The sequence below is a fragment of the Emydura macquarii genome, unplaced genomic scaffold (genome assembly GCF_026122565.2).
Source record: "Emydura macquarii macquarii isolate MOO-44397 ecotype Brisbane River unplaced genomic scaffold, CSIRO-AGI_Emac_v2 contig_532, whole genome shotgun sequence".
Taxonomy (NCBI): domain Eukaryota; kingdom Metazoa; phylum Chordata; order Testudines; family Chelidae; genus Emydura; species Emydura macquarii.
Window position 1 is genome coordinate 108722 of NW_027130669.1, and position 16107 is coordinate 124828.

General features: G+C 47.6%; 1 protein-coding gene across 1 annotated transcript; it reads left to right on the forward strand.

Annotated features, from left to right (window-relative positions):
- Window positions 1-2167: 2167 nt before the first annotated feature.
- LOC137147323 (uncharacterized) lies at window positions 2168-12611 on the forward strand (the record flags this gene model as incomplete). Its single annotated transcript, XM_067539334.1, is given in 3 exon segments — window positions 2168-2264; window positions 8957-10846; window positions 10849-12611. Coding segments are annotated over 3 exon segments (3750 nt in total), but the record flags the coding sequence as incomplete, so codon positions are not given.
- Between the last annotated feature and the right edge of the window lie 3496 nt (window positions 12612-16107).

Sequence of the window (16107 nt, forward strand, 5' to 3'; positions counted from 1 at the left end):
CAAAATGATTAGGGGCATGGAACAGCTTCCGTCTGAGGAGAGATTAATAAAATTGGGACTTTTCAGCTTGGAAAAAAGACAACTGGGGGGGATATGACAGAGGTTTATAAAATCATGACTGGTGTGGAGAAAGTAAATAAGGAAGTGTTATTTACTCTTTTTCATAACACAAGAACTAAGGGTCACCAAATTAAATTAATAGGCAGTGGTTTAAAGAAACAATAAGAAGTATTTCTTCACACAATGCACAGTTAACCTGTGGAACTCCTTGCCAGAGGAAGTTGTGAAGGCCAAGACTATAACAGGGTTAAAAAAAGAACTAGATAAGTTCCTTGAGGATAGGTCTATCAATGCCAATTAGTCAGAATGGGCAGGGATGCAAAACCATGCTCTGAAGTGTCCCTAGCCTCTGTTTGCCAGAAGCAGAGAGTGGACAACAGGGGATGGATCACTGGATGATTGCCCATTCTGTTCATTCCATCTGAAGCACCTGGCATTGGCCACTGTCGGCAGACAAGACACTGGGCTCGATGGACCATTGGTCTGACCCAGAGTGGCCATTCTTGTGTTCTTATGCTATGCTCTTTCTCAGTGGAAACCCTGACTGAATGAAGGCAGGAAGCCATACCACTTCCTGCCGACCCTAGGGTTAATCCCTCTGGGCATAGCTGGCCTGGGTGGGGCAGGAAGATGCTTCCAGCCTTCATGCCTTCTTGGGCAATCTTGTTTTAGAGATTTTCGGAGATCACAGATTCATGTGACTCCAGCCATGTGGCTCTCGGGAAGAAGTTTAGTGAAGGAGAAATGGTTGTTCTTATTTTTCATCTACTCAATTTAGATTATAATTATTCAGCATGTAATATGTATATTGTGATAGTGCCTAGAAGCCAACTAGGTCAGGGCCCCATTGTGCTAGGTGCTGTACAAACTTATATGATTCTTACATCTACATTCTGCACTAACAGAAACGTTAATGGCCATGCGAGGATCCCAGCTCCGGCATTTGTAGGGCCCTACATTAGAACGGCCATACTGGATCGTGAAAAACACGTCACTGACTATGAAATCTTGTCTCCCCCATGAAATCTGGTCTTTTGTGTACTTTCACCCTGTACTAATCAGTGTTACGCAAACTGGGAGTCCTGACCCGAAAAGGGGGTCACAAGGCTATTGGGGAGGGGGGTGTTTCTGTGCTGACTTCTGAGCTGGGCGGCTGGACAGTGGGGGCTGCTAGCTGGGCGCCCAGCTCTGAAGGCAACGCCACCACCAGCAGCAGCACACAGGTAAGGGCGGCATGGTATGGACGGAGTCATCACTTTTGCAAGGGGCCATTATGTGCGTTACATGGCTATATTTTGCTGTTTTTAAATATATATTCATGCTTTGTTACAACACCATGAAATTTAAGATTTAAATACCAGAAACTGTGAAATTCAAGGTTTTTAAACGCTAGGACCAGGACATTTACTAAAATGAACCGTGACTGTGGCAGGGCCATGAACATTAGCATCCATCTTGGATGGTCGTATTCTAACTCACCTTGGGAAACAAGAGGGACAAAGCTGGTGCTGCTGGAGAACTAAGGAACGGCAGCCGAGATCTACAATGGAATGTGAGTCGTAGCAGACGATGAGGCCTTCAAAAAACATGACGACGGTGAAGCAGCTGGCGTGCTGAGACCACTGCCCATCTTGCTGACCAGTGTCGTCTTAGGGTTTCCTTGTGCTCCCCTGTGTGTCTGTCTCTGTCTGATGTCTCTTGTCCTATACTTAGATTGTCAGCTTCATGGGGCAGGTTAGTTTTGTGTTTATACAATACTTAGCCCAATGGGTTCCCGGTCCATTAATGGGGCCCCTGTGCCCTACAACAACACAAATAGTAATAAGAAAAAGATGGGATTAAATAGAGAAAATGCAGCCTGTCCATAGAACCCTTTTCCATGCTCCTTTGAGCTCCACCATGATGCACTTGAGTGTGTCCCTGAAATGATGCACTGTCATCCTCACAAATCTGTGTGTTACTGTGATGCACCAGAGCACCTGGTCAGGAAAGGTTTGACATCGGCAACCAAAGAGCCGTGTCTGAATCTGGTCCCGGATGGGCTTCAGTTTAACTCCTATTATTTCCTGCAGGTGAGACACAGAGGAAAGCATTCAGACATTAAACCATGGCTGTGTCACATGCTACTGTTGTGATGCCTGCTCTGGGCCGCCCTTTCCAGCTGGGGATGCTGTATGACTGCCGCAATGAAACCCTCATTCCAGGTAATGCTGGTAGCCCCTGAACTGGGGAGGGAAAGAAGGAAAGAGACACTTCCTGAACCACTTTATAGCAGAGAGTGAGCTGCGTACAACTGGCCCAGAAATGTTTATGGAAACAGCCCAGCACATGAACACAGGGGTCACGGTGTGGGGTTTTTGCATGGGGCAGGATGTATGTGCATTGGGATCGTGGCCCTTCTGACGTGCAAGAAAAGAGCTGTGTACAAATGAAATGTTTGCTTTCCCAGTTTAATAGAACTCCCACCAGTCCAGCACTGGAGTACAGCCCTATCTCACAGCATCACATACATGTTGGGCTGGAAGGGACATCATGAGATCATCCAAACCAGCCCCTTGTGCTGAGGCAGGACCAAGTAAACCTAGCCCATCCCTGACAAGTGTTTGTCCAACCTGCTCTTAAACACCTGCAGTGACAGGGATTCCACAACCTCCCTGGAAGCCTGTTCCAGATCATAACTACCCTTGTAGGAAGAAAGTTTTCCCTATTATTTAACTTCCTAACCCTTCCTGGCTACAGATTAAGTTCATTACTTCTTGTCCTGCCTTCAGTGGACATGGAGAAGAAGTGATCACTGTCCTTTTTATAGCAGTCCTGAACATATTGGAAGATGGTTCTCAGGTCTCCACCTCAGTCTTCTTTTCCAAAACTAAACATGCCCAGTTTTTTTAACCTTTCCTCCTAAGTCGGGTTTCTCAATTTTTATCATTTTTGTTGCTCTCCTCTGGACTTTTTCCACTTTGTCCACGTCTTTCTTGAAGTGTGGTGCCCAAAACTGGACACAGTTCTCCAGCCGAGGCCTCACCAGTGCAGAGTAGAACAGACAATTGTCTCCTGTGTCTTACAGACAAGACTCCTGTAAATACGTCCAAGAATGATAGGGACCTTTTCTGCAGCTGCATCGCACAGCTGGCTCATATTCAATGTGTGATTCACTCTAACCCCCAGACCCTTCGCAGCAGCACCACCACCTCGCCAGTTATTCCCCATTGTGTAGCTGCTTGTGCATTTGATTTTTCTTTCCTAACTGCAGTTCCCTGTATGTGTCTCTACTGAATTTCATCTTGCTGATTTCAGACCAATTCACCAATTTGTCGAGGTCACTTTGAATTCTAATACTATTCTCCAAAGTGCTTGCAGCCCCGCCCAGCTTTTCACATTCTGGGGTCCAATCAGACTGGTGCAGCGTTGAGTCCCCTCTTACCCTGTAACTCTTCAGTGCCTTACAGCTTTGCTATTGTAGCTCTCTGCCCGGGACACTCACCATCAGTCACAAGCAGGCACTCTGTCTGTGCATTGAACAGCACAGGTCCAATGCTTTGGGTCCAAGATCCTGCCTAAAATATCACAGATTTCCACTGGTCTCTCCCAGCACTGGGTAACAACTGGCCAGGTGCCTCTACTCCACTCTCTTCCCAGCCCCAAATGAGAGGAAAGGCTGAATCTGAAGATGTTGTGTAGGAAGACATAGGAAGACACAGGCTGGATGTGAGAGTCCAGGGAAAGGACTGAGTCAAAGGTGACACCAAGCCTGTGAGTCCAAACAACCAGAAGGATGGAAGTGCTGCTCACAGCAAGTGTAAAAAGCATAAGGCAGTGCTTCCCAAACTGTGGGTTGGAACCTTGAGAGGAATCACAAAAGGGTCCCAGCTGGGCTTACAGTATCTCCCCCACCTGGAGAGCTTTCTTCAACGTTTTCCCTGCTGACTCAGGGCCCTGTAGGTTCCTTCTTGCCTTGCACTATCTACAGATACAGGCTGGTGCAACCACTAGGCAAATTAGGTGGTCGCCTAGATCTGCAAAATTTGGGGGGTGGAAAAAAACTATGAACTGAGGATTAAAGCCCAGGGGATGGAGCGATGTGCTAAGGGTGCTTGCGCAGTGACGTGCCTGGGCTCCTCCCCCTGGTGCTGGGATCACTGCGCTGCACCGCCCAGGGATAAAAACAACATGAGGCAGACAGCCAGACCTCCCCCCAACCTGCAACCCAGCACTGGACCCCCCCACCCTCCCGCCCTGGCTCCCCCCAAGTACCAGCACTGAGTACCCTCTAGCTCCACCTACCCCTCTGTGCCCCCTGCAGCACCCCCATCCTGCTTGACTGCCCTGTGGCACCCCTGGCCCCCGCAAAGGCCTGTCCACCCACCCTCTCAGCAAAGGCCATGTGGATCAGCTGTATCTCAGTCTTGCAGCAGGGGGTGGCAATGCTTTTTTGCCTTCAACCTCGCCTGCCTTCTATGCTGAGCTGGCTGGCTCTGTGGATGTGGGGAAAGTCGTGGATGTGATATATCTTGACTTTAGCAAAGCTTTTGATACTGTCTCCCACATAATTCTTGCCAGCAAGTTAAAGAACTGGCTAGATCATCGGGTTCAACGGGTAGTGATCAACGGCTCAATTTCTGATTGGCAGCCAGTCACAAGCGGAGTGCCCCAGGGGTCGGTGCTGGGGCCTGTTTTGTTCAAAATCTTCATTAATGATCTGGAGGATGGGGTGGATTGCATCCTCATCAAGTTTGCAGATGTCACTAAGCTGGGGGGAGTGGTAGATACTCTGGAAGGTAGGGATAGGATACAAAAGGACCTAAACAAATTGGAGGATTGGGCCAAAAGAAATCTGATGAGGTTCAACAAGAACAAGTGCAGAGTCCTGCACTTAGGACGGAAGAATCCCATGCACAGCTATAGACTGGGGACCAACGGGCTAGGCAGTAGTTCAGCAGAAAGGGACTGGAGGGTTACAGTGGACAAGAAGCTGGATACGAGTCAGCAGTGTGCCCTGGTTGTCAAGAAGGCTAATAGCATATTGGGCTGCATTAGGAGGAGCATTGCCAGCAGATCAAGGGAAGTGATTATTCCCCTCTATTTGGCATTGATGAGGCCGCATTTGGAGTATTGTGTCCAGTTTTGGGCCTCCCACTACAAAAAGGAGAAAGTTAGTGGGTTCACATGAGTCTTCAGCACCAGGCCCCCAAGTGGGGCGGAGCTGACAAGGAGTCTGCAAGCACAAACAATAACACGTGAGACAATCTGACAAGGGCAGCTCTGCTCATGGTTCCTTAGTGCCTGGGCGCATGAGAGAAGGGGTGACCTGAAGTGCTACGGGCCTGTGGGAGACATGGCTGGGACATTCTTACATCTCTGCAGTGGCTCATAGGAACCACTGAAGCAGGGCACAAGTCAAGGCAGCCCTGAGAGTAAGAGCCACCTCTCTGCACCAGCCGCAGGGCCAGTGCTGGGATGAATCTGGCCCAGGGCTGTAGCTGACAGGCTGACAAAGAACGGATTATTTTTACTGAGGTTTGTAGGCCTGTGTCCCGGCCCAGCGGGGGTGTTGCAGCTTTTCCTCAGGCCCGGGCTCCACGGAAGACCACAGCGCCTTGGCTACGGCGGGAAAAAGCTAGGGTTGGTGAGTCTTTAGTCCCCGGCCCCTAGGCGGGGCAGAGCTGGTAGGTAGTTTATAACCCTCAGGCTCTCAGGCAGGGCGGGGCAGCCAAAGTAGTCAGTAGCCCCCCAGCCCTCAAGCAGACAGGGCTGGCAAGGCGTCTATGGGTCCCCGGCTCAGTATCTTCGGTAGCAATAGATCCGAGGAGACAAGCAGTCCCGGGGTGGCTAGAAAAGGGGGGGAGGAGGATGCAGGCCCCCCAACTTTACTGCGTCCCAGCCCAGGGCCCTACCAGTGGCAAAAGGATTCTGCCACTGGGTCAGCGGGGCTCCAGCCACAACAGGCTGACACTGGTGCAACCACAAGCTCAGCTAAACTGTAGTTGGCCGCCCCTGGGCTACTTCCTCCCACCCTGAACCTGGGTACCTGGAGCCAGGGGTCTTCCTCTGGGGTAGACAGCTAGTGGGAGTCCCATTAATTCCTCACCGTTGGCTGGCGGCAGGTCTGGGAATTCCTCAGGGACATCAGCGGATGGCAGCTCCTCCAGGTGGCAGGGTCCTGGTGGGTCCTCCAGCACACAGGGCTCTGGCAGCTCCGGCAGGTGCCAGGTGACGGGCAGCTCCTCTAGGTCGTGGCTGGCCTCAGGAACTCCCTCCCAGTCAGCAGCCTCCGGTAGCTCTTCCCAGTCACCAGGGCCCGGCAGCCCTGGCAGGCCCTTGAGGCTCTGGTCGGTGGGGTGTTTGCTCTGCACAGCTACGGGACCTGTGTCAGGCCCAGACCACACCCTCAGGGAAGGTACATACTTCTCTGTCAGCAGCTTCCCCTTAACTGAGCTGCTAGGCCGGCCTTTTATATCTCCCCATCCTGTCCTGGCCCCGCCCCTCTTCTCCCATGGTCTGTGGCCTGCAGTGTCCTGATCTGCCCAGCAGGGGCATCGTGGCCCTTCCTCGGACCCAGGCTCTGAGAAGGCCACAGCACCTTGCTACAGGGAGACACTAAGGTGTGCTTGTAAAGTGAGTAGGATGAACCAAGGGAGAGCAGAAAGATGAAGGAAGGGGTGAGATTGGAGCCATGACCAGGAGATGGGATAGGAAGGAGCTGCTGGGGTCGCTGGAGGGATCAGAGGAGGAAAGCATGTAAGAAACCTTGGTGCGGGTGATGGCAGAAGAAGGTACAGGGAAGGGAGGCAGAGGTGCTATCAGACCTTGTCAATTCTTCTTTGACAAAGGGAATCCTGAATGGAGAGAAATGAGGGGCAAAGAGAGAGAGAGAGGGTTTAAGGAGAGAATCAAAGGCCTAAAGAGCCACCTGGAATTGTGGGTGTGGGATCTGATGAGGGTGCCAAAGCAGTGCTTCTTGGCTAGGGAGATGGCAGAGCTGTAGAAGGAGAATGTAAATTTTTAGTGGAGCGGGTCAGCCAGGTAGTGGGACTTCTGCCAGATACACTTGGCTGGATGAGAGCAGGAGCAGAGATAGTGGAGCATGGGGCCGCATTGCACTAGGCACAATACAAAGACACAGCAGCAGATGGTCTGTGTCTCAAAGACAGGACAGACACCGGATGAGGTAAGGGGTATAACACACCAGCAGAGTGAGCAATGTGATGGCATCAGACATCAGATTAGCTCCACAGTTATTCTCCCCCCCCCCCCCCATGCTGGGAGAGTAGATCTTGAGATAGGAGAGAGGGTCAAATGGACCAAGTGTGGAAGAGAGCGTGGAATAGAGAATATCAATGGCAAAGACAGTGGAGGAGAGGGAAGATTGGGCAGGGAGGAGAGGACCAGGAGCAGAGGAGAAGTTGTGGATGTTGATGGATTTGGAAGTCTTTTTTCCCCTCTTCCCTCTTGGGTGAGCCTAGTTCAACTGGACCCAGGACTCTGAAATTGACTAATTATTTAAAGGTCAATGGCTTAAAGGGTTTTGATTTTCAAGTTTTCCAAAAAACAAAGAAACAAAAAAAACCATTCAACTTGCTTCGTCTCAGTCCAAAGAAAAGTTCAGCAATGGAGATAAAAAGGGGTTATAACTAAGTGAGGTTTCAACCTTCCCGGGGGCATTTGCTAACAAGAATTCTATAGCTCTAAATAGAGATGACCTCAGTGAAGGAACTATTCCCAAGAGCAGCAAAACCTGAATCTTCCGAAAGCAGAAATCCAAGCCTGGGCAATGGAAAAAGTAAGAAGGCTGTTGAGGGTAAGGTTTCAGCCTTAGAATACCAAAGGGATCTCACTAAACTGGGTGGCTGGGCAACAAAATGGCCGATGAAATGCAATATTGATAAATGCAAAGTAATGCACATTGGAAAACATAATCCCAGCTATAAATACAAAACCATAGGGTCTAAATTGGCCATTACCACGCAAGAAAAATCTTGGTGTTGTGGACAGTTCTCTGTAAACATCCACTCAATGTGCAGTGGCAGTCAAAAAAGTTAATAGTATGTTAGGAATCATTAGGAAAAGGATAGGTAAAACAGAAATTATAATGCCAATATATAAATCCACAGTATGCCCACAGCTGAATACTGCATGCAGCATGAGTTGCCCCATCTCTGAAAAGATATATTAGAATTGAAAAAGTACACAGAAGGCAAAAATATAATTAGGGATATGGCACAGCTTTCATATGAGGAAAGATTAAAAGAACGGGAATTGTTCAATTTAGAAAAGAGATGACTAAAGGGGAATATGATAGAGATCTGTAACATCATGACTGGTGTGGAGAAAGTGAATAAAGAAGTGTTATTTACTCCCTCACATGACACAAGACGTAGGGGCACCCAATGAAATTAATAGGCAGCAGGTTTAACACAAACGAAAGGAAGTACTTCTTCACACAACGCACTGTCAGACAGTGGAATTCACTGCCATGGAATTCATATGCCATAGCATAACTGGGTTCAAAACAAGAATTAACTAAGTTCCAGTAGGATAGGCTCATCAATGGCTATTAGCCAAGATGGTCATAGACACAACCTCATGCTTTGGGTGCACCAAAATTTCCAACAGCCAGAAGCTGGGAATGGGCAACAGGAGACGGGTTACTTATTATTTGCACTGCTCTGTTCATTCCCTCTGAAGCATCTGGCACCGGCCACTGTCAGAGACAGGATACTGGGCCAGATGGACCATTGGTGTGACCCAGTGTGGCTGATCTTATGTTCTTAATTCTACTTTCTGTATTTATTATCTGCATTTGAATTTCAGATAAAGTCCTTGAGAACAAATATGTCACCATATCAGATTCTTCTCTCTTCTGTCACTAACCATATGTCTATCTGTGATTTTCCAGGGTTCACTTTATGGGACCTGGAGACACTTCAAAACAATGTGGATACAAAACCACAACCAAAGACTGAATTTGAGATCATTGTATCTGACACCATTGAAGACAAGGCCTCTGCCCTCAATGTCACAGCATCGCTGAAGGCCAGTTTTCTGGGGGGGTTGGTTAAAGTAGATGGATCTGCCAAATACTTAAACGACACCAAGAACTCTCAACATCAGGCCCGAGTTACTCTGCAGTATTCAACAACAACAAAGTTTGAGCAGCTGACCATGAAACATTTAGGGCGCCAGAATGTCTCTTACCCTGAAGTATTTGACCAAGGCACGGCCACCCATGTGGTCACGGCTGTGCTGTACGGGGCTCAGGCTTTCTTTGTGTTTGATAGGGAACTTTCTTCTTCTGAGAACGTACAAAAGATACAGGGAAATCTCCAGGTTATGATTAAAAAGATACCCCTGGTCTCCATCGAAGGGGAAGGAGCTCTCAAAATGGATGACAAGGAAAAAGCACAAGCTGAAAAATTTAGTTGTAAGTTTTATGGTGATTTTGCTCTTGAGAACAATCCAGCTACTTACCAAGATGCCATGAAAATATACTCCACCCTCCCAAAGATGCTGGGCAACAAGGGGGAGAAGGCCGTACCAGTGAGAGTCTGGCTGTACCCGCTGACCAAGCTGGATTCCAAAGCTGCTCAGCTGGTGCGGGAGATCAGCATAGCACTGATCTTTGATGTTCAAACCGCCCTGGAGCAACTGACAGAACTAGACATGCAATGCAATGACATGGTGAAGAATCCAATTGCCTCAACCTTCCCCGAAATCAAGAGGAAAATCCAGCAATTCAAAGCTCTGTGTAAGCAACACAGACAGACTTTCCAGAAAGAGCTCGCAGAAACTTTACCATCTATTCGTGGAGGTAGAGAAAATGACATAGACCTGATGAATATTTTAATCAAGAAAGATAAATCGCCATTCAGTAACCAGCGTCTCATGGAATTTCTGGATAAAAAGGAAGAAGAGATTAATTTAGTGGATTTTTACCTTACCAAATTCAATAAAGTGGACACTATATCTTCCAAAAAAAAGCTAGAAGAAATTTTACTAGACACCACAATTCAGTTCACTGTCTCATTTACATTCACCTCATTACAGGAAGAAGACGAATATATATCAGAGTTAGAACACTGGTTTCAAATCCAAACAGGGAGGAAAATATCTGATCCAAAAAGAACCAGACATGTACCTAAAGAGCCAAAATTCACACCAGGGGTCAGCCGTATGAAGAAGTCCGAAAAAATACTAAAATCTGCAAAATCCTTCTCAGATTTTGCCAGCATTAATAAGTCCAATGTGAAGACTCGGTTCATTGTGACCTCTGTTTTAAATAAGAACATTCCAGTAGCTTCTATTTACCTGTATAAAGGTAGAAAGCAAATAAGCACTGCATTTGAGCCTCCCTCAAAACCTCTTCCTCCTGTGATTGATGGAATCGGACATGACCGTGTGCAGCTCACGTTTAAACCAGCAGCCTATGGAAGGGCTGCGATATCCGGCTATCGGGCAGAGTACAGAATTGCAGGGCAGGAGAACTGGACGGCTGTGAATGTAAATAACAAACAAGAGACATTCACAGTAACCGGGCTACATGCAAAAACCGAGTACCAGTTCCGATACGCTGCAGTGAGCAAACCAGGGCTCAGTGCGAGCAGCGATTTGAGTGATACTGTGAAGACTCTTCCTACCAACCCTCCTGGGAAGCCTGAAACAACTAATGTAGCACCATCTGCTGTAACCCTCACATGGGAGAGTCCAACTGTTACTGGAGATGGAGTTGTTATAAAGGAGTATAAGGTGGAATATAAAGAGAAGGCTGACGGTGCAAGGCATAGAAAGAAAGAAAATGGCTGGAACGAAAGACAGAAAAGAGAACAGAGTTCTGTAACGTTGATGGACTGATGCCTAAGAAGCTCTACAGAATCCGAGTGTCGGCTGTGTGTGCGGATGGGTCTGTCAGTGACCCAAGTGAAGAGACTCTGATTTCAACACCAATGAGGAAAGAATCAAAAAAGCAGCCACGTGATTCCCTTAGGCAGGGCACTGTGGCAAGAGATGAGCAACCTACAACATCTCCAGCAAAATCACAGACAAGTGCACAAGATTTTGTGAAGCAAGGGTCTCTGATAACTGAAGGTTCGCCATTAGTTTATACCCTTCCATTAGAGAAGACAACGTTAGGTCCTAATGTTTCTTACATAAAGAACAGGCTGGGAAAACAGAACCTGCTGGTCCCTAACAAAGTCATTATGGTGATGGGAGCAACTGGGTCAGGGAAAACTACACTCATCAATGGGATGATCAACTATGTCTTGGGTGTGCAATGGGAAGATGAATTCAGGTTCAAACTAATCCATGAAATTACAAGCAGAAGCCAAGCCCAGAGCCAGACGTCTGAAGTGACTGCCTACGAGGTCAACTACAAAGAGGGCTTCCAAGTCCCCTACTCCCTAACTATAATAGACACCCCAGGGTTTGGTGATACCAGAGGGATAGACCATGACAAAGAGATAACCAGGCAGATCCGAGAGATTTTCTCCATCCCAGGGGCCACTGATCACATAGACGCCGTCTGTGTTGTAGTTCAGGCCTCACTCGCTCGTTTGACACATGCCCAGAAGTATGTGTTTGACTCAGTGCTCTCCATTTTTGGGAAGGATATAAAAGACAATATACAAATCCTGATCACCTTTGCAGACGGACAGACACCCCCTGTTCTGGAGGCCATTAAAGAGTCTGATGTGCCATGTTCTAAAGATGGTCAGGGCATGCCCATTCATTTCAAATTTAATAACTCTGCACTGTTTGCCAGCAACGCTGGAACTGCTGCGGGAAGTTTTAATTTTGATGAAATGTTCTGGAAAATGGGAGCGATGAGCATGAAGACATTTTTTGACTCTCTAGGTAAATTAGAAACAAGAAGCTTAACACTGACGAAGGAAGTTCTCAGAGAACGGCAGGCACTGCAGACGGCTGTGGAAGGCCTGCAGCCACAAATCAAAGTTGGTCTGATGAAGCTAGAGGAACTGAGAAGGACCCATCGAGCTCTGGAACAGCACAGGGGTGATATGGAAGCCAATAAAGACTTTGAGTACGAGGTAGAAAAAACAGTGCCAATAAAGATAGAGGTTACTGAACATTATATAACAAACTGCCAACAGTGTCATTACACGTGCCACTACCCCTGTGGTATTGCTGATGATAAAAAAAAGCATTGGTGTACTGCTATGGACAAGTCTGGACATTGCACTGTTTGTCCAGGTAAATGTCAGTGGAACATTCACTTCAATCAAAAGTACAGGTGGGATTATGAAGTAGTAAAAGAGAAACAAACCTATGCACAACTGAAGGAAAAGTATGAGAAGGCGTCTGGAGAGGTGATGACAACTGAGAAGATATTTGAGCAGCTTTTTCAGGAATATGCTGTGGTGGAAGAGATAGTGCTAGAGATAATTGAAATATCATCTCGCAGCCTCCAACGCCTGCAAGAAATTGCCTTAAAACCAAACCCACTGTCCACTCCAGAACATATTGACCTGCTGATCCTGTCAGAAGAACAGGAAGCAAAGCCTGGATACCAGGAACGCATAAAATCACTGAGTAAAGTGAGAGAAACAGCTGTGATAATAACCAAGATTGCCAATAAGGAGGAATTGATGCCGGCTGATTTGGAAATAGTTAAGAATAGAAAGCATAAACAAAACGTAATAAAACAAATTTGGGGTGCTGTAGTAGATTGGTTTAAACAACAATAATAATGAAAATATTTAGAACTTATTACACTTTTTCAAGCCTGATTCTCCATTGCATCGCGCCCTATGTTGTCACGTATAGATCTGCAAAGTGGGTTCAAATTCTATGTCAGTTGCAACCAGGTAGGAATGATATCCACTCTGCACTCAAGATCCATTTTCAGTTCTGCACTCATTTCCAGGATGAGTTCCAGTGGATCCATGTTGCTTATAAATGTTTGAAAAGTGAAGCACTTCCAACAGCTCCCATAGAAGTCAATGAGAACAGCTGGCACTCCCCACTTGAAGATCAGGCCTCTTGTTTTCAGATACTAGTCTGGCACTTGGGAGACCTGGGTTCAAGTCCAAGCTCTGCAACACACTCCCTGTCTGATCTTGGGTAAGTCCCTTAGGCCCAGATCCTCAAAGGTATTTAGGCTCCGAACTTCCACTGATTTAACGTCACCCATTGATTTCAATGGAAGTTAGGACCCAAATACTTTTGAGGATCTGGGCCCTAATCTCTCTGTGCCTCAGTTCCCCACCTGTATAACGGAGATACCAGCACGTCCCTACCTCACAGAGGTGCATTTATCCTGGCCCCATTACAGATGGGTGCTCAGATATTCTGCTGCTTCACTTTAGGCACCTACTTTTTTCAAAATCGTGGCCAATTTTTGTAACACACTCAAGGCTTCCACTTCTGACTTTGATGAGAGTGCTTCTGTCCCTACAGAGTACAGGCCTCTCTCGGGGTAGAGACATGGGCTTTTATTTTCAAAATCTGAATGATGAGAGAAAGGGTTCTAAGCTTAGGAAATTATTTGTGAACTGTCTTTGATTTAGCAAACCTGAAATATAATTTGAGAGTTTTTCATAATCCCAAAATATACGAAGGTCCTTCTGGTCCAAGTATCTGCCCCTCTGAGGCCCTGCTGTTTTCTCCAACAGGTAGCACTTTTTCTTTGGGATTTACCTGCCCTGCCGCTCCAAACCTTTCCTTATTTCTTGCTGGTTTTTATTCTCTCTGCATTCTGTGTCATTCTGCATTTTACAGTATGTTCTTTGGTTTTCTTTCTCTTTTCCTCACTTGCTTACAGCTCCTCATGTCTTTCTATCTCCCCCCAACTTAGGTCTGGCCTAAAAAGATTTTTAAAGGCCCCAGTTTTTTCCTTCTGCTTCTAGTTCTTCCTTTCCTGTCCTTTCCAGCTCCCCCTGCAAAATATCTTCTACTGCATTTTCCTCACCAGTCTAAATTTCTCCTCCCACCCACTCCGTACAGTCTAGGTCTCTTCCCCCATTCCCTTTGCTCCCCTACACAGGTGATGAGGGGATGAGCTGCTGCTGCCACCTGGTGGCATGATGTGGGTGCTGCCGTATTTACAGGGTGGCAGCACCATGGTTGGCAGCTGAGTCCTGACCATCTGTGGAAACCATGGAGAAAAACCCAGTGTCCTTCAACATGCATGGAAGAGAAGGTTAAAGGACTAGAGACCCAAATGTCAACCCTGCGGTGCATTACAGAAAACAATGTCTTTCTCCATCAGGCACAGGCAGAGCATAAGGAAGATTCAGAGAAGGCCGGGCAGGCGAAAATGAAGAACGGGGAAGAAAATTGGCAGCATGTGACCTCCCGAAGAAAGAGAACCCATGTGCCCACCATGCAGATAGAAGTAAGGAATCGTTTTCATCCTCTCTGCACAAGTACTACGGCAGAGAATGATTTGGAGGAACCTTCAGAGGGAATGGATCATCAGGAGACCCGTTTGATCAGAAGGCAAGAGATGCATTCTCCTAGGGATGGGGGTTCCACGACCACCATTCCAAAGAGGAAGAGAAGGGTGATGGTGGTCGGGGACTCCCTCCTAAGGGGGACGGAGTCATCCATCTGCCGTCCGGACCGGGAAACTAGAGAAGTGTGCTGCTTGCCTGGAGCTAGGATTAGGGATGTGACGGAGAGACTGCCAAAACTTATCAAGTCCTCAGACCGCTACCCCTTCCTGCTCCTCCATGTGGGCACCAATGACACTGCCAAGAATGATCTTGAGCGGATCACTGCGGACTATGTGGCTCTGGGAAAAGAGATTAAGGAGTTTGAAGCGCAAGTGGTGTTCTCGTCCATCCTCCCTGTTCAGGGAAAAGGCCCAGGTAGGGACAGTCGCATTGGGGAAGTAAATGCGTGGTTACGCAGGTGGTGTCGAAGGGAGGGCTTTGGATTCTTCGATCATGGAATGCTGTTCCAGGAAGAAGGATTACTAGGAAGGGACGGGATTCACCTAACGAAGAGTGGGAAGAGTATCTTCGCAGACAGGCTGGCTAACCTAGTGAGGAGGGCTTTAAACTAGTTTCGACAGGGGACGGGGACCTAAGCCCGAAGGTAAGTGGGGAAGAGGGACACCGCAAGGAAGCAGAAGGAGGAGGGTGCAGCAGGGGAGGCCTCCCGATTCATACTGTGAAAGTCGGGCAATCAGCTACTTATCTCAAGTGCCTGTACACAAATGCAAGAAGCCTGGGAAACAAGCAGGAAGAACTGGAAGTCCTGGCACAGTCAAGAAACTACGACATGATTGGAATAACTGAGACTTGGTGGAATAACTCTCACGATTGCAGCGCTGTCATGGATGGGTATAAACTGTTCAGGAAGGACAGGCAGGGGCGAAAGGGGGAAGGAGTTGCACTGTATGTAAGAGAGCACTATGACTGCTCTGAGCTCCAGTATGAAACTGGAGATAAGTCAGTTGAGTGTCTCTGGGTTAAGCTTAGAAGCAAGAACAATAAGCGTAATGTCGTGGTGGGTGTCTGTTACAGACCACCAGACCAGGAGGATGAGGTGGATGAGGCTTTCTTTGCTCAACTAGGGAAAGTTTCCAGTTCACAGGACCTGATTCTCATGGGGACTTCAATCACCCTGATATCTGCTGGAAGAGCAATACAGCAGAGCACAAACAAGCCAGGAAGTTTTTGGATAGTGTCGCAGACAATTTCCTATTGCAAGTGCTGGAGCAACCAACTAGGGGCCGTGCTTCTCTTGACCTGCTGCTCACAAACAGGGAAGATTTGGTAGGGGAAGTAGAAGTGGGTGGCAACCTAGGCAGCAGTGACCATGAGATGGTCGAGTTCAGGATCCTGACGAAAGGAAGGAAGGAGAGCAGCAGGATACGGACCATGGACTTCAGAAAAGCGGACTTTGACTCCCTCAGGGAACTGATGAGCAGGATTCCCTGGGAGGCTAATATGAGGGGGAAAGGAACCCAAGAGAGATGGCTGTTTTTTAAAGAGACCTTATTGAGGGCACAAGAGCAAACCATCCCGATGTGCAGAAAGAATAGCAAATATGGTAGGCGTCCAGCTTGGCTTAACAAAGATGTCC